This window comes from Neofelis nebulosa, chromosome 9 (genome assembly GCF_028018385.1).
Source record: "Neofelis nebulosa isolate mNeoNeb1 chromosome 9, mNeoNeb1.pri, whole genome shotgun sequence".
Classification (NCBI taxonomy): domain Eukaryota; kingdom Metazoa; phylum Chordata; class Mammalia; order Carnivora; family Felidae; genus Neofelis; species Neofelis nebulosa.
This window is the reverse complement of record NC_080790.1, coordinates 140,133,093-140,150,230: the sequence shown is the minus strand read 5'-3', so window position 1 is coordinate 140,150,230 and position 17,138 is coordinate 140,133,093. Positions and strand designations below refer to the sequence as shown.

At 65.9% G+C, this 17,138-nt stretch overlaps 3 protein-coding genes across 5 annotated transcripts in view; 2 read left to right on the top strand and 1 right to left on the bottom strand.

The window, feature by feature from the left end:
• Window positions 1–17,138, bottom strand: part of MTG2 (mitochondrial ribosome associated GTPase 2) — a 243,062-nt gene that overhangs the window by 99,520 nt on the left and 126,404 nt on the right. The window lies entirely within an intron of this gene.
• The window catches only part of LAMA5 (laminin subunit alpha 5), a 51,332-nt gene that overhangs the window by 5,214 nt on the left and 28,980 nt on the right, over window positions 1–17,138 (top strand). Inside the window, 8 exon segments of the mRNA XM_058686136.1 lie at window positions 9,100–9,217; window positions 9,872–9,990; window positions 10,079–10,249; window positions 10,340–10,437; window positions 16,041–16,156; window positions 16,368–16,486; window positions 16,617–16,707; window positions 16,875–17,009. Coding sequence (XP_058542119.1) covers window positions 9,100–9,217; window positions 9,872–9,990; window positions 10,079–10,249; window positions 10,340–10,437; window positions 16,041–16,156; window positions 16,368–16,486; window positions 16,617–16,707; window positions 16,875–17,009 — 967 coding nt within the window.
• Window positions 10,445–16,034, top strand: LOC131486040 (basic proline-rich protein-like). Its single transcript, XM_058686137.1, has one exon. The coding sequence runs from the start codon at window positions 11,078–11,080 to the stop codon at window positions 13,886–13,888; it is 2,811 nt and encodes a 936-aa protein (XP_058542120.1). The 5' UTR covers window positions 10,445–11,077; the 3' UTR covers window positions 13,889–16,034.

Genomic DNA, 17,138 nt, shown 5'->3' with positions numbered 1-17,138 from the left:
AGGGAGGAGGGGGGAGGGGGCTCACCAGGGGTCATGGGGTGAGGGGACAGCTCGGAGGAGGGCCTGGTGTTTACTCAGAGGAATTCCTCTGCCTGGAGCCTGGCTCCGGCTGGCGGCTGTGGGAGGAGGCCCTGGAAGTGGACATTCCTGGAATAGCTGCGTTGCAGCGAGGCCACCTTGGGGTGAGGTGTGCGTGCTCAGGCCAGGCCCTGTGCTCTCCTTGGCCTTTGAGGTCTCTGTGCGGGAGGAAGGGTGGGGCCGGGCACTTCTCAGTGACACACGAACCCCACTTGCTGGCTCTGGGCTGCGTCAGACTCCCCCAGGCTGCGTCCTGCTCTACGTGTGGCCTTGCCAGGTGCCTGGCCTTGGGGTCCTGCCTGTGAAATGGGCCAGCAGTCCTGTTGCCTCTGTCGCTGGGACTTCAGTGGGGGCAGGTGGATGAGCCCAAGCCCGGAAGCAGCCAACACTGGGTCTTCTTGGGGTCTGGGCCCCAAGGCCGATCCTGCCGGACCCCTGCCTGTTCACGGCGGTGGCTTGGCCACCGTCCCGGTGTGTGACCTGGTGGGTCTCTGCTCCAGGTTGAGCCTCTGTCCCGCTGTCACCCTGATGGTGTGAGGAGAGGTGGTGAGGTGGCCGGAAGGGCGGGCCCCATGGGCAGATTTAGGGTACGTTGTTGGGATACCTTCTGCCCCCGGCCGGGAGGCCTGCAGGCCCGGTCCAGGGGAAGGTGGGCAGCGAAGGGGTGGGTTCAGGCCCCAACAAGTGGCCTGGCATTTCCAGTGGGAGAAGCAGCCGAAGTGAAGGGGCAGGAGCTGGGCCGGAACAGGGGTGGGCTGGGGGCGGCCGCCTTTAATGGGCTCCCTGCCAGGGGCTCCTCCGGGCTGGTGGTGGTAGCCGGCCCGAGTCTGCAGGGGGCTTGCTCCGTTTCCCTTCAGCTCACTGGGTTTTTACCACATCTGTGCTCTCCTGTCCTCTGGGAGGGGTCTGGGAGGGCCCTGTGGGACCCTGGGGTCCTCCTCTCTCTGGCACCGCCGTGGGGGTCCATGGGAGGGAGGGCGGGGACGTGGAGCCCACTCCTGCTCCGCTCCGCGGTCAGCCGGGGGGACCTGTGCTGAGCTGGCATACTCTTGCCTCCTCACCTCCTCTGGGGGACAAGCCCGGCTGCGGAGGGGAGGGGGGGGGGAGGGAGGCCCCCAGCTGGGTGCACAGTGGCCCAGTCTCCATGGCCACCCCAGGGTGGCCGCAGAGCAGGTGGGCACGATGTCTACCTGAGGCGCAGTGAGTGGGGCCAAGGAGGAACTTGGACGGTGCCCCACGCCCTGCAGCTCTGGCCCCTTTGGGCTCCGTGGCCCCTGAGCCGTGGCCTCCGTATCTGTGAAACGGGCCAGAATTGATGAGGCTGGTGGGACATTTGCTTTGTGGACTGGTTCCAGGCCAGCAAGAGGGTTTCACTGCATGTGTATCTGGACTCTCCAAACCTCGGTTTCCCCAACTGTAAAGTGATGCAGAGGGGAGAGGGGTCATTTCTAGCTGTGTTTGGGGGAGATTGACTCACCCATCCACCTAGCCATTCTTCTCTCTCTTTCTCTCCTCCCCTTCCTTCCTGTTTTCTACCCACCCATTCAGCCAGCCAGCCACCTATCCATCCACCCACCCGCCCGCCCACCACCCACCCATCACCAACCCATCCGTCCATTCACCCACTAATATCTCTTTTTTATCCACTCATCCCTCCCTCCTTCCTCCCCCCGACTTTACTGACTGCAGACAGGTCCCCCAAAGCCCCAGTCTTGGTTGGGCCAAAGGGCTGCCAGCCTAGATTGGGTTGGGGGACAGAGGAGGACAGATACTGCCTGATAAAGTGCTTTGGAGTTGGATGGGGCACATGGACCCAGTTTCTAACTTTGTGGGGAAGAGAGATGTCTTTCCTGGGGATACTTCCCAGTGAAGATGGAATTCTGGAGGAAATTCCCGAGTTTGCCACCTGCCCTCTTGGAAAGGGAGCTCATTGCTTGTTCTTCCCTGAGCCACCGAGCAGTGACTGGGTCCCTCCGGGGTGCCCTGCTTGCTGGGGCTGGGGATGGAAAGCAGGTCCTGACATCAGTGCCCCGATGTAGGGAAGGGGGAATTCAGCGAGGGCTCGGAGGGCAGAGCAGCAGCTGCCTGCGCATGATGGGGAGGTGTTTTAGGGAGTGGCCCTAGAACGTGGCCCTCACAGTGACCTAGGTCCGAGCCCTCGAGGCCCCCCCTGGCCTGGTGATGGAGTGGCTGATGCCCAGTCAGACTGGGGATGTCCCCAGGGCAGGGCCCTCCAAGCACACTCCCTGGGGCGGATGGGGTGACAGGCTCGGCCCGAGGGGCGGCCGCTTCCAGGTTTTCCGCCGTGGGGGCTAGGCGGTCCCGCGAGGCGTGGGCCCTGGGGTGGGGCTGGGCTTCTGTCAGGAAGCCGGGCTGAGCGGGCAGTGGGGCTGGGCACACCCCCTGTGGCGGGCTGCCAGCAGCCTTTGTTCTGGGATCTGGAGCGGATACCCTGGGAAGGGGGAGGGGGCAGCTGGCATCGGGCATCGGAGGCCTTCCTGCCTCTGGAGAACTGGGCAAGAGGGCGGGTGGGCCACAGGACAGCTCCTAGCCATGGTGGGTGGGCCCGGGGCTGGTGGGGCTTGATCCCTGCAGCGTCTGTGTGTCTGGAGGCGGTGGGGCCCATGGGGCCTCGTGAGCCTGACCCTTTTATTTCTGAGTCACTCGTATCCTTGTGTGGTCTTTCCCGTCTCACCGTGGAGGGGGAGCCGTTGGACCCTCCTCCTTCCCGTTTTGCAGATGGAGAAACTGAGGCTCTGAGAGCCCAGCCCTGGCTGCAAAGGGCATGGGGAGCCCAGGCCTTGGCTCCCTGCCCTGCTTGCCTTGTGGACCTTGGCTGGGAACCCTCAGAGCTGAGAGAGCCAAGCTGCTGGTCTGACCAGCCTCAGAACTGGGCCTCCTCTGGAGGGGTAGAGAAAGACTCTACTAGCTGGCACTTTCCTGGGTCCCAGTGACCGGCCTGGGGGTCTTCCCGGGAGCCTCCTGCCAGCCTGAGGCTCCCCCTTCCCCCAGGGCAGGGTGGGTGTTGTTCTGACTGCCCTGGCTCAGGCCCGCGCCACAGGGTAGGTCCTGGCTCAGATGACCTGCCCCCTTCGGGGGCTCGGCCGTGGGATCCCAGGCCTTTCCCCCTGAGCCCAGTGGTCTTTTTTTTTTTTTTTTTTTTTTAATGTTTATTATTTTTCTTCAGAGAGACAGAGACAGAATGAGAGTGGATTAGGGGCAGAGAGAGAGGGAGACGGAATAAGCAGGCTCCAGGCTCCGAGCTGTCAGCACAGAGCCCGACACGGGGTTCGAACCCACAAACTATGAGATCATGACCTGGGCTGAAGTCAGATGCTCACCCGACTGAGCCACCCGGGTGCCCCCAAGCCCAGTGGTCTTAAGGAGCTGGGCACAGATACCTGGGGGTCGCTGTGGGGCGGACCCCCTCCCTTTCCAGACACCCCCCTGGGGCCTGGCCATGGAGGAGGGGCTCTCCTCAGTGGTCCTCTCCCTCACCTGCCCACTGCCACCAACTCCCCAGATCTGGCTTCAGGTGGGGATGCTGATCCCCTCCCAACTGCGTTCTTGCCCTGTGGCAGGGGCAGGTCAGCCCTTTGTCCCAGCCCTGAGAGGTATGGCCAGGTAACGGTACAGAGGGACTGGGGCCAGCATCAGGGTGTGAGGCCAGGGTGAGGAGTCTGCCCTCCGTGGGGGACAGTGGGGAGACAGGGCGCCAGCAGCCACTGCCCACCCGATGAGGGTGCCGAGGAACAAAGCCTTGGCACAGCTGGTAGCCACCGGTGGGTGAGCCCCCCGTGGGCACTCGGGGAAACTGAGCCAGTGTGGATGGACCAGGACCCTGGTACTGGTTTCTAGATGACTTGTCGGGCTTGGTCCCAGCCGGGCCACGTGGCCTCTGTGCCTCCTGGGCTGTTCCCTCCTCTAGAGTGGGGACAAGAGCACCTCCCTGTGGACTTTGTGCCTCAGCAAGGGCCCCAGAACCCACTGGCTGCTTTGGCTGTTGGGGTCCCCCGTGTGGCTCTGCCCTGCCAGCCCCGGTTCTGGGCAGGATGCCCTCAGAGGCCGGCTGGCTCGGGGCTCCCCTGGCAGGCCTCCTGGTCCCCGGGTGCCTGCTGGCCTGGCTTTCTGGCCCAGCTGGGCACTCGGCCATGCGGCCAGCACCCTGGGAGTGTCATCGGGGTTGTTCAAGGGAAGTGGCAGGAAGTATGACCGAGGCTGGTGGCCGGGCTCTGGTTACGGAGCCCAGCAGCCAGGACAGGTGCGGGGGCTGGTCTGGACATGGCCCCTTGAGCTGGGCTCCCTGCGGGAAGACAGTGAGGGGGCAGCCCTGGGGTAGACATCCCCCCTCTGCCGAGAATGAGCGAGACCCTTTACTCAGAGGACACAGGGCCAGAGGGGCCCCCGTGGTCACACGAACCACCCAGCACAAGGCACACACACCTCCCTGCCACCTCCCAGGCCTCCCCTCCCAGGCCCCGGTGGCCCCCAAAGCCTCCTGTTCTCTGTTGGTAAACAAAGCGCATGCATCGGTGACTAGCAGCCCCACTCACCGAGACCAAACTGTTTAGGTTTGGACACCCCCCGCCGGGATGAACTCTACTTCCTGTGGCCTGGGATTGACCATCTGGCCTGACCTGGGCCAGGCTGCAGGGAGGAGGGGACGGGGGGCAGTGAGCTTTGGGCTGGGGCTGGGCCCGAAGCCCTCCTTCAAGGCCTCGGTGGTTGGGGTCTCTGAACACGTGTCGGAGGCCCTTCCATGCCCCCCATTCCCTGAAAGTCTCCCCGTGCCGCTCTGCCCACCCGGTGCCCTGACCAGCAGTGTTGAGGCCCTGACACCTCTGCGTATCCTCTGTTTCCGTGTCCTGCCTCCGTCCCGACAGTGGCTTTCCAGTCCTTGCCTCTCCTGGAACTGGTCCACGTGTAGCCTGTTTTCAGGCTCCCTGTTCCCGCTGTGTGGACGGCCATGCTTATTTACCCAGCTGGGGGCTTGAGTAGACACGCCCGGCCCAGCCTCACCGGCCCGTGCCACGGCATTGATCGTCATGGATGTTTCCAGATGGGGTCCCTGCTCAGAGGGGTGCAGACGCGGGGGTACTGGGCCCCTGAAGGTGGGGGGATCCAGGAGGTCAGGGAGCTAGCCCGGACGCCTGGTCTAGGAGGGACTTCCTGCCTCCGCTGGGCCACAGTTTGGGACCCTGGCCCATCCCGGGAATGTCCCAGGCATCGGCATGGGGCCTTGCTTCCTTCAGGGCCAGGGCTGAGTCACACACTGAGGGGTGATTCACACCGCCCAGCCCAGCAGGGGAGGAGGGGGCTGGGCTTCCACCCCCCCCCCCCAACCAGGACAGAGGCGTCAGGGCCGGCCTGGGTCTTTCCAGCTCTGAGATGAGCCGGGGCGGAGGTGGCCGCGCTGGACGTGAGCACCTCGCACTCCCATGTTCCAGCCGTGGCCCTGCCTTTAGTGATATGGGCGCCTTAACCGAAGAGGTGGCTGACCAGCTGTCACCCTCTGCCCCCCTCCCATCCCTGGGGGTGTCAGGGGCCCCTGGTGGGGTCTGGAGTCCCTCCCTGTGTTGTCCGGACCCCAGCCCTGGCCCCTGCACATTCCCCTCCCCCACCGCTGCCTTGGCACCGAGCATGTATTGGGCACCGGGTGCCCTGTGCACCCTCCCCGCCACCTTCAGGGACAGGTGGTGTCTTCCCGTTCGGAGCTTTCGGAGAGACACGGCGCCCTGACCCGCACCTTTGCCATGGTTGTCTTCCGACTGCGCTGTGTCCAGGGAGGGGACGCACAGCCACCGCAGTCTCTAGGCCTCCTGTCCTGGCCCCAGCCCCCCTCAGGCAGTGGTCACCACCGGGGCACGTGCCCTCCCGGGTCAGGAGGGCGTGGGGGCCAGGGGGTGCGGCAGCCGAGAGGCAGGTCTGGCTGCCGTCCTGGAGACGTGCCTGCCCCGGAATAGCCAGATTTTTAAAAATAACTTGGAGGCTTTTGTTTGGCTCTAGCTTTAAAAGACATTTTTTTCCTTCTGCACAGAACCTCGCAGCAGCGGGAAAGGTCAGCCCCAGCTGGCAGCGGAGCCCTGCGGGCGGGCGGGCGGGGGGAGGGCTGTGTCCAGGGAGGCCAGGGGTCTGCTCCTGCTCCCAGGTCACATCCAGGGCAGCTGTGCGGCCCTGGCAGCCGGAACCGGTTGGGGACAGATGGGGAAGGCTGGGTGCACGGCTACGTCCCCTCCAGCCTGGGGCCCCCCGGGTGACAGGCCGGTGACGAGGTGGCAAACAGACGGAGGCAGGGGTCTTGCTCGCGTCTAGGGCGCTGCGCACGGGGTGGAAGTTTCCGTGCTGCCCTCGTCCCGCTGCTCCGTGCGTTTGAATCAATATTTGTGCAAGTGCCCTGAGCTGGGAAAAATGCGACCGGCCGCCGACCTGGGGGAGGGACAGAGCCGGCCAGCGGAGGGCGCAGCCTGGTGGCCTCGCTCAGGGAAAGGCGGGGGTGGGTCCCAGGGGGCTTGGCGGGAACCTTTCGTTTCCTCGGGGCCTCTGCTGGGGGCCGAGCTGCCGCCCCCACCCAAGAGCAGCCTGTGGGCACCTGACACGCACCCGGGGCCCCCCCTCCACCTGCCATGCCCCCCTCCTCCCGCACAAAGACCCCTCCTGCAGGAGGGGCCATTGGAGGTCCCCGGGGCTCCCTGGAGTGCCTGAGGGATGGCCAAGGTGTCAGTCTGGGTGTGGGGTCTGTGCCCCAGAGACCCAGTCCCTCCCCCGCGGGCAGCACTGAACGGACGATGACCTCAGAGCCTGGCTGTGGGTGGAGAAGCCCGCGCCCCCACCCCCCTCCCCGGGGAAAGGCGGCTCTTGGCTTCAGCTGGGCCTGTCTCTGAAAACTCCAGGCCTTCTGGGAATGACAGGACTCGGAACGGGTGTGTCCCAGGGGCCTGGGACTTTCCCGTCCCCCTCCCCCCATTCTTAGCGGCCCGTGCCCACCTTCCCTCACAGGATCACCGCGGCGGCCTCAGTTGATGGGGGTTGACTGTGGGCCTCGGGCAGCCCTGAAGTGGCCCCTGCCTCGTCCCGTGGGGCCCCAGTGCTCTGTTCCGGGGCAGCAGGCGCTGGCGGGGCCCTGCTGAGGGCACGGTGGGGGGCCTGATGGGTGACGTCACCTCTGAGGCTGCTGCACCGTCCACTGCCTACCTGGGGGGGCCCTGGGAGTGCTCCTGGGGTGGGGGTGTGGGCGCCCCATGCGGCCTGTCTGCTCACTCTGTCTGGTCTTGTGTGGGACCCCCCGCCCCTCCTGAGTGCCCAGCCTTCCCTGTGCAGATTAGGGGCCATCCGAGTCCCACTGCCCGCCCTGCCCGTGTCTCCTTGGAGCCCAAACACACCCTGCACGGGCAGAGCCTGCACAGTGGCCCTGCCGGCTTTGTTGTTCCCTTAGCGGCAGGGCAGAGGGCTGGGGGAGGGGGAGGCGCTCACTGGCCCTCAGAGCTTCGAGGCCTGGAAAACACTGTCCCTCCCCCATCCCGTCAGCACATAGGGGAGGCTGAGGCCGGGTGGGTGCAGGGACACCACCCCCCCCGGAAGCATGTGTGCAGGGGCGGGGCAGTCACGCCCGGCTGGCGTGCGAGGGTGGGCCTCCTCAGCCACTCTGCCTCTCAGGGGTCTCGGTGGCCCAGCCTCATCATCCAGGCCATGGCCGGGCAGGCGCCTGAGCCTCCTGGCCGTTCTCAGTGAGCCAGAGCCCTTTCCTGGGAACTGTGGCCCAGGGTTGGGGGCTCTGGATGCTGATGTGGGGACCCCCTGCCATGCGCCGCACCCCCAAGGAGCTGGGTCCACAACCTGTAAGGGTCCTCCAGCCTCCGTGGGGCGCTGCCTCTTGAAAGGGGCTCCTTCATTACCTCACCTCGCCCCATGTGTCTGCATACCGGGGCCTCCGGAGCCAGCATGGGTGGGCTGCAGTCAGGAGGGCTTCCCCGAGGAGGTGTCCCGATTGCCCTGTGGATCCCGTGTCGGATGGGGCTGGGGGATCAAGGCTAACACCTGCTAGGCTGCAGGGCCGGGGAAGCAGTCGACAGGGGAGGGACCCCACCAAGCCCCTGGAGGCACAAGACATTAGGGACATCCAGGGATGCTGTCCTCCGGTGAGGAAGAGGTGAGAGGCATACCTCCCTGGAGTGAGGTTGTGCTGGGGCAGAGCAGGAGAGGTGCCCCTGTGCTGCCTGCCGGTGCTTGAGGGATTCTAGGTGCCTCTGCGGGAACGGCTTTGCCCTTCCCGGGCTGGGTGCCGCCCTGACACGCCCCGGGCCCTGTGAAGTACCAGCTCCTGGGCTGGCGAGGGTTCCTTGGCCCAGATCTGAGAGGGCTTATGGTCCAGCCCCTCTGCCCCACTGGGGTCTCCTGATGAGCACAGGGACCTGCCGTCGGGGCCTCCGGGGCCGTGGGCCGGTCAGTGGGAGAGGGAGCTGGTCCTGAGTCAGCTCTGAGAGTGCCATGGGGGTGACCGGGGTGAGGCTGGAGAGGGGCCCCGTTCCGGGAGCTGCTGGCTGTCTGAGGAGGCCAGGCTCATTTGGGAGCTGGGGCTACCGTCTGGCCACCTGCCCAGGCCGGCCACCAGAGCCTCGGGGACAGTGGAATGAGCCCCTGACTTGGCCGGCCAGCCTCGCTGCCTGGGCACTGTGGACAGACTGCCCCTGTGCCCCTTCTACCCCGGCCCCCAGGCCTGCCTGCAGACTCAGAGCCTGACCCATGTGCCACTGGGGCAGAGGTGGAGGGAGGCACCCCAGGCCCAGGAGGGGAGACTGTCAGAAATGGGGGTTCCCACCCTCAGTCTCTGTGTCCCCAGCATGGGCCTCGGCAGCCACAGGCCTGAGCCAAGGGGCTGTGCCCCGAGCCGGCTGGCCTTCGTGGGCCTAGCCCACAGACGTCCAGCGTGGGAAAAGAGGGCCCCCCTTACGGGGTGGGGTGGCCGTCCAGGCCCTGAGCTGAGGGGAGGGGGCCTGGGGGCGTCAACACCTCACCCTCCCGCAGGTTTTCCACGTGGCCTACGTGCTCATCAAGTTCGCCAACTCGCCGAGACCGGACCTCTGGGTGCTGGAGCGGTCCACGGACTTCGGCCACACCTACCAGCCGTGGCAGTTCTTTGCCTGTGAGTCTCCCGGCCGGGGCTGGCCAGGGGCGCCCCTGGGGTGGGCCGCCATCCCCGTGCTCTCTCAGGGGCCCCGAGTGCCAGGCCTGCCCTCACGCCCAGCTTCCGCGCATCAGGGCCGTGGGGCGTGAGGTCCCAAACGCAGGTGCGTGTTCAGCAGCTCCTTTCCCTGACGTGCGTCCGGGCTGGGTCCAGGCGCTGGTGATGCCAGGATCTCTGGTGCCACATCTTGGCTCTCACTAGACCGAGCCGGTCAGGAGCCCTGACGTCTCCCTGGCGCACCTGTCCAGCGCCACCGTGACCGGCCATGTTGATGGGGACGCTCCCGCTGGGTGGGCCCGGGTCACGGGTCCCTCGGAACTCCGGGGGCGAGAGTGAGGGCGGGGAGTCCTCCACAGGGCAGTTGGGAATGGTCCCCCAAGCACGGGATGAGGAGGGCCATTGCGGGGGGGTGGGGGGGTGGCACTTGTTCTCTGCAGAGAGAGGCCGGCGTGGCGAGGGCCACGCCCTCCTGGGGAAGCTCCCTTCTCAGCAGGTGCCTCGCTCCTGCAACAACTGCCTGTGGGGCCGGGCGGGGTGGCCCGTCGAGGCACAGCAGTGTCGGGGAGTGCCGCTGGGGCCCCGCGCCCTCACCTTCCCGCCCGGTTCCCACAGCCTCCAAGAGGGACTGCTTTGAGCGGTTTGGGCCACGGACGCTGGAGCGCATCACGCGGGACGACCACGTCATTTGCTCCACCGAGTACTCTCGGATCGTGCCCCTGGAGAACGGCGAGGTGGGCTCTGGGGCAGCACGGTGGCCGGTCCCTGCTGGTCCGGTGGCGGCGGCCCACACCCTGGCCTGACCCTTTGCCCTGTGTGCAGATTGTGGTATCCCTGGTGAACGGGCGCCCGGGGGCCATGAACTTCTCCTACTCACCCCTGCTGCGTGACTTCACCAAAGCTACCAACATCCGTCTGCGCTTCCTGCGCACAAACACGCTGCTGGGCCACCTCATGGGCAAGGCGCTGCGGGACCCCACCGTCACCCGCCGGGTGAGACGCCGACCGGTGGGCCCCAGGGGCGGTCTGGCCGGGCCGGGGCTGGTGTGGGTGGGCCGTGGTGCTCACCGCCCACGGGTGCAGTATTATTATAGCATCAAGGACATCAGCATCGGTGGCCGCTGCGTCTGCCATGGCCACGCGGACGTCTGTGACGCCCAAGACCCCACGGACCCCTTCAGGTGAGGCCCGCCTCTTCCCGCCAGTCCTCATCCCCTTCCCCGCTCCGGGGCTTGGAGACCCGGTGCCGCCGCCCGCCGCCCACCGCGTCCCCGGATGACGCGCCCTGGCTGCCGTCCCACGGCCTCGGTTTGCTCACACGCGCGGCGAAGCGGGGGGGCAGCGTGCGTGCGGCTCCCCAGGGGGCCCTGGGCCTCGCTCGCACCCGTCTGCCCAGAGGCCGGCAGCGAGGGGGTTCTTGTTCGGCCCTCCGGGCTGGCTGCTTCTCCCGCCCCAGCAGGGGAGTCGGGCGGGCGTGGGGACATGCCTGAGACTGCACGTCCTTGTTCTCTAGTCCTCTCCCTTCCCTCGGGACACAAATAATACCTGCTCTGCTGTCCCCGTGCCTGACCTCGTCCCCCACCGCAGGCACGGGCCCGGGAGCATCTGTTCCGGGGAGACCGGGAACGTGCGAACCTGTACCCAGTGTGGGGTCCCTGCGGGGCTGATGCTGCAGGGCCAGGCGGGTCTGGGGCGGACAGAGGTGCCAAGAGATGTAGCTGAGTCTGGATGGGGGGCCCGTGGAGACCCCTGCCCGCTACGGGGAGCTAGCAGGCCGCCCCTGCCGCTTCCCTGGCCTTGAAATCCCGCAGCCCCCACCTCATGCATTTGGGGTGGGGGCCTGCGCTGTGCTCTCTGCAGGCCGTTGTCCACACCCCCACTTATGGGGGGGTGCAGATGAAGCCCGGAAGCAGGGGAGGTCACCCCGTTTGTGGCCTCATGAGCGGCGAGCCCCAGGCCTCCTCAGATACGGCCGATGGGTCTGAGGAGGGAAGGGTACCTTCACCTGGCCGGAGGACGCAGGCTGGCTGCCCGCCTGCCTCCCGGTGGCCCTCCGGACCCATCCGGCCCATCCTGCGGCCCTGTGGCCCCGACTCGGGCCCTCGCCGGCAGCGTCGGCTGCTGAGCTCGGGCCCCGCTAGTTGCTCTGGGAGATCGGGTGCCAAGTGGGAACACGTGCCAGCTGGCAGAGGCGCCTGCTGGGCGCCAGACCGGCCTCGGAGGAGACGCGGGCCTGCCCTTGCCTGCCGGGAAGGCGTCGGTATCTGCTCTGACTCACCTGCACACGGGTGTGGACGGGGCTCAGCTCACCCTGTGGGGCACGAGGGGTGGTGCCCACGGGGCGGCTGCCCCAGAACGACAGACGCCGACCCCCCCCATGCCACGTCCCAGAGCTCCAGCCTGCTCTGCTCTCCCTGTTCCCATCTCCCACACCTCTGCCCTCCTCCGGGGGGGGGGGGGGGGGGGCGGGGCTCTGCCCCTTACAGCCCCCGACCCACCATCTCCCGTGGGTCTCTGCCTCCTCCCCCGCCTCGGCCTGCACCATCCCCACCTCCTCCACCTGGAGCACCCTCACCTCCTCCTCCTCCACCTGGAGCACCCTCACCTCCTCCTCCTCCTCCACCTGGAGCACCCGCACCTCCTCCTCCTCCTTCACCTGGAGCACCCTCACCTCCTCCTCCTCCTCCACCTGGAGCACCCGCACCTCCTCCTCCTCCTTCACCTGGAGCACCCTCACCTCCTCCTCCTCCACCTGGAGCACTCTCACCTCCTCCTCCTCCACCTGGAGCACTCGCACCTCCTCCTCCTCTGCCCGGAGCACCCGCACCTCCTCCTCCTCCACCTGGAGCACCCTCACCTCCTCCTCCTCCACCTGGAGCACCCGCACCTCCTCCTCCTCCTTCACCTGGAGCACCCTCACCTCCTCCTCCTCCACCTGGAGCACCCTCACCTCCTCCTCCTCCACCTGGAGCACCCGCACCTCCTCCTCCTCTGCCCGGAGCACCTACACCTCCTCCTCCTTCACCTCAAACACCCGCACCTCCTCCTCTTCCTCCACCTGGAGCACCCGCACCTCCTCCTCCTCCACCTGGAGCACTCGCACCTCCTCCTCCTCTGCCCGGAGCACCCGCACCTCCTCCTCCTCTGCCCGGAGCACCTACACCTCCTCCTCCTTCACCTCAAACACCCGCACCTCCTCCTCTTCCTCCACCTGGAGCACCCGCACCTCCTCCTCCTTCACCTGGAGCACCCTCACCTCCTCCTCCTCCTCCACCTGGAGCACCCGCACCTCCTCCTCCTCTGCCCGGAGCACCCGCACCTCCTCCTCCTCTGCCCGGAGCACCTACACCTCCTCCTCCTTCACCTCAAACACCCGCACCTCCTCCTCTTCCTCCACCTGGAGCACCCGCACCTCCTCCTCCTTCACCTGGAGCACCCTCACCTCCTCCTCCTCCTCCACCTGGAGCACCCGCACCTCCTCCTCCTTCACCTGGAGCACTCTCACCTCCTCCTCCTCCTCCACCTGGAGCACCCGCACCTCCTCCTCCTCCACCTGGAGCACCCGCACCTCCTCCTCCATCATCTGGAGCACCCGCACCTCCTCCTCCTCCACCTGGAGCACCCGCACCTCCTCCTCCTCCACCTGGAGCACCCGCACCTCCTCCTCCTCCTTCACCTGGAGCACCCGCACCTCCTCCTCCTCCACCTGGAGCACCCTCACCTCCTCCTCCTTCACCTGGAGCACCCTCACCTCCTCCTCCTCCTCCACCTGGAGCACCCACACCTCCTCCTCCTCCACCTGGAGTACCTGCACCTCTCCCTTCTCCTCCACCTGGAGCACCCTCACCTCCTCCTCCACCTGGAGCACCCGCACCTCCTCCTCCTCCTCCACCTGGAGCACCCGCACCTCCTCCTCCTCCTTCACCTGGAGCACCCGCACCTCCTCCTCCTCCTTCACCTGGAGCACCCGCACCTCCTCCTCCTCCTCCTCCACCTGGAGCACCCGCACCTCCTCCTCTTACTCCACCTGGAGCACCCACACCTCCTCCTCCTTCACCTGGAGCACCCACACCTCCTCCTCCTTCACCTGGAGCACCCGCACCTCCTCCTTCTCCACCTGGAGCACCCTCACCTCCTCCTCCGCCACCTGGAGCACCCGCACCTCCTCCTCCGCCACCTGGAGCACCCGCACCTCCTCCTTCTCCACCTGGAGCACCCTCACCTCCTCCTCCTCCACCTGGAGCATCCGCACCTCCTCCTCCTCCTCCACCTGGAGCACCTGCACCTCCTCCTCCACCTGGAGCACCCGCACCTCCTCCTTCTCTACCTGGAGCACCCTCACCTCCTCCTCCTCCACCTGGAGCACCCTCACCTCCTCCTCCTCCACCTGGAGCACCTGCACCTCCTCCTCCACCTGGAGCACCCACACCTCCTCCTTCTTCACCTGCACCACCACCATCACCACCATCTCCAAGCCCCCTGCACCCTCTCCCCCATCTCCGTCACCACCACCACTACCCTCCTGGCTCTGTTCAGAACCCCTCACTCACTCTCCTGCTTTCCTTTGATTTGGAAGTTACACGTTTTCTTTCTGTTGCTGTGTCGTTGTGTCAGTTGTCTGGGCCGCTGTGACGAGATACCATAGACACGTGGCTTATCAACAACAGAAACACACTTCTCACTGTTCTGGAGGCCACGGCGGCCCACTTCCTGGTTCTTGGTGTATCTTCACGTGACAGGGGGTGATGGAGCTCTTAAGGTCCTTTCATAAGGACACTAATCCCACTAACGGGGGCTCCACCCTCAAGACCTAATCACCCCCCGAAGGCCCCACCTCCCAGTACTGTCACCTTGGCCGCTAGGTTCTGTGCATGAGTTCTGGGGGACGCAGACATTCGGCCGGTGGCCGTGCTGTTTACTGTAGTGGTGAGACCCTTGCTTAGCGTCGGGCATACGTGACCAGATCGAAGCGTAACCAGCTGCTCTGTGGCCCTGATGACAGCACCCAAGAGCTCTGACCCCGTGCATGGTGCTTCCGTCCAGTGGGAATGTGTGGTCTCTGATGACGGCTGTTGTCTGTGGCTGTTTTGTCCCCACTCTTGGGTGGGGGGGTAGCTTGGCCGACTAGAATTCTGGTTGACGGCTGTGTCTCTCACACTTCAGAGAAAGCATTTCGCTGTTGCTTGGTGTCCTCAATGGGTGGGAGAGTCACTGTCACATGCACTGTTGCCCCTCTGGTTTGTCTGCCCCTTCTGGATGGTTCTGTGACCTTCTCTGCAGAATATCTCTGTGGCATCAAGGAGTGATTCTGTCTTCTCTTGCTCAAACTCATGCTTTCTGAATCTGAGAGAGTGTTTTTGTTGGTTCGGGACCATTCCTGGCCATCGGCTCTGACCTTGCCCCTTACACCTCTTTTCTTTTTCCAGAATTCTGTTCCATAGACGGGAACTTCTTACGGTTTCCTTCTGTCTCCGGACTTCACGTGTGCTTCCCTATCGGTTTTCTGAGCTGCCTTTAGGTGGTTAGTTTAGGTCACTGAACCTCCAGCTGAGAGTAGCCTGTCCGTTATCTGGAATTTTGGTGATTGAATTTTTTGTTTATAGAAGTTCTGATTGGTTCTTTGGCTACACCTGCCTGTTTTTCATAGCGTTGCAGGTTTTGTTTTAGGTTCCTTTGGTTATAACTTGAAACGTTCGTGTTTTTGGTTTCTTCCCATTTGCCCCCAAGTTGCTGGGGTCGTGTCCTGCTGATCTGCTGTGTGGGCTGCGTGTTGTGTCGCTGCTGGGCCCCAGACTGGGAACGATCACTCCAGAGTAGTTTTGTGAGGGCCTTTGCCAAATACCCTGGGGTATCACTAGCCCAGTACCACTTTTTACGTTAATTTTTGGTGCCCTGACCGTGTAGACCGTGGAAGAACCAAACAACAGGTGCGGACTCTACATTACGGACCCTCAGAGCTGGGGTGGAGACAGACCGGCTTCCTGGGGCCACCTCTCTGTGGCAGCCACTCCTGCTTCCTCTTCCACGGAGGCTTCCCAGATGTCCCCTGGCCCTGAGGGCGAGCAGTGTTGATTCCCAAGGCCCTGCAGACACTTTGGGGGGAGGGGCTGGATCCGTGTGATCTGAGGCCTGGGTCTCCGTGGACCAGCTTCTGAGGTCCTGCTCAGGACACGCACAGTGCCTGCAGCTGCGGTGCTGGCCCGGGACCAGAGTCAGCAGCCCCGAGCTGTGGTTCCTGCCCCTGCCTCGGTTGAGTGACGGAGGTGTGTGTCGGGTGGGGCTTGGGCATGGGTGTTCTGCAAACTCAGTCCTCAGCTGCGGCCAGCTGTCCCCCTGACCACTGAGCCAACAGGAGCTGCTCTCCAGCACAGCAGGCGGGCTTCCAGCCGTCTGGTGTCCACCCCCGCTGGAAGAGGAAGCAGTTCCTGGCCACTTGCCCCTGGGGCGGCGCCCTGGATGCCTGGGGGTATCTGGCTGAGCTCATACTGCTGAGTGAGACCTGGGCCTTGGAGCTGGCCCAGGGAGGCTGTGGGCTCGGCCTTAGGGCCCCGCCACAGGGAGGAGGGCTTAGCTCCATCAAGAAGGACCCGGGGCTCCAGGCTGACCTGCAGGCAGGGGCCACCTACGCCGCCACTGAGTGCCCTGTCCCAGCCCCCCTGACACGCGTCCTGGGCCCTCCTCCCATCCTCCGTGGGGGCTGTGCACAGCCCCTGCCATCTTTCTCCTCGTGTCCCTGTGGGTCCACGGTGGGGCCCCTCCCTCCTGTCTCACGTGTCCCCCACAGGCTTCAGTGTGCCTGTCAGCACAACACATGTGGGGGCTCCTGTGACCGCTGCTGCCCAGGCTTCAACCAGCAGCCGTGGAAGCCGGCAACCACCGAAAGCGCCAACGAGTGCCAGTGTGAGTGCCCTGCGCGTGCCCGCGTGCCCACACACACGTGCTCACACGCCTTCTCCGTCGGCGTGCTCTGGCCACGTGGCGGGCCCCGCCCCCACCCCCACCCCAGCCGGGCCACACCCGGGGTCACCCCTGGTCTGTGAGGTATGCCCTGGGGGTTCCCGCGAGAGGGGGTCGGGGAGGGCCTGTGAACAGCCACGCCCCTTCTCTCCAGCCTGCAACTGCCACGGCCACGCCCACGACTGCTTCTACGACCCGGAGGTGGACCGGCGCAACGCCAGCCAGAACCTGGACGGCGCGTACCAGGGCGGGGGCGTGTGCATCGACTGCCAGGTGGGATGGGGGCGTGATGGGAACTAGGGCGCGGGCGGGGCCCCACGCAGTCTGCGCACCCAGGGCGGGGGGCGGGGGTGGAGGTGGGGGAGCACGCCCGGGCTCAGGGGCCCCGTATCCGCCACCCCAGCATCACACGACCGGCATCAACTGTGAACGCTGCCTGCCCGGCTTCTTCCGTGCCCCGGACCAGCCCCTTGACTCTCCCCACGCTTGCCGCCGTGAGTGGGGTTGGCCCGGGTGGGGCCTTCCGGGGGCGGGGGCGTCCGGGGTCTCCGGCTCCCTGCCCTGCTGGGGTCCCCGCCCCGCCGTGGGAGACCCGGCCGGGGTCTCGCCCGGCTTCCCCGGGGCCGGGCCTGCCGTCTCACGACGCCTCGGCCCCGTCCAGGCTGCAGCTGCGAGTCGGACTTCACGGACGGGACGTGCGAAGATCTGACCGGCCGCTGCTACTGCCGGCCCAACTTCACCGGGGAGCGCTGCGACGCGTGTGCCGAGGGCTTCGCCGGCTTCCCGCGCTGCTACCGTGAGGGCGTCCGCCTGGGTCGGGGGGGGGGGGGGGGGGGGGGACCAGGACTCAGTCCCCAGAGCCCTGGGAGGTGGGGGGACCCAGGGTGGAGCCTCCGGTCCTGCCCGCGTGTCCAGTGGTGCTGAG

Bases quoted from the DNA above. Each gene is read 5' to 3' on its own strand.
- LOC131486040 (XM_058686137.1), top strand. From the start codon at position 11,078: ATGCATTTGGGGTGGGGGCCTGCGCTGTGCTCTCTGCAGGCCGTTGTC.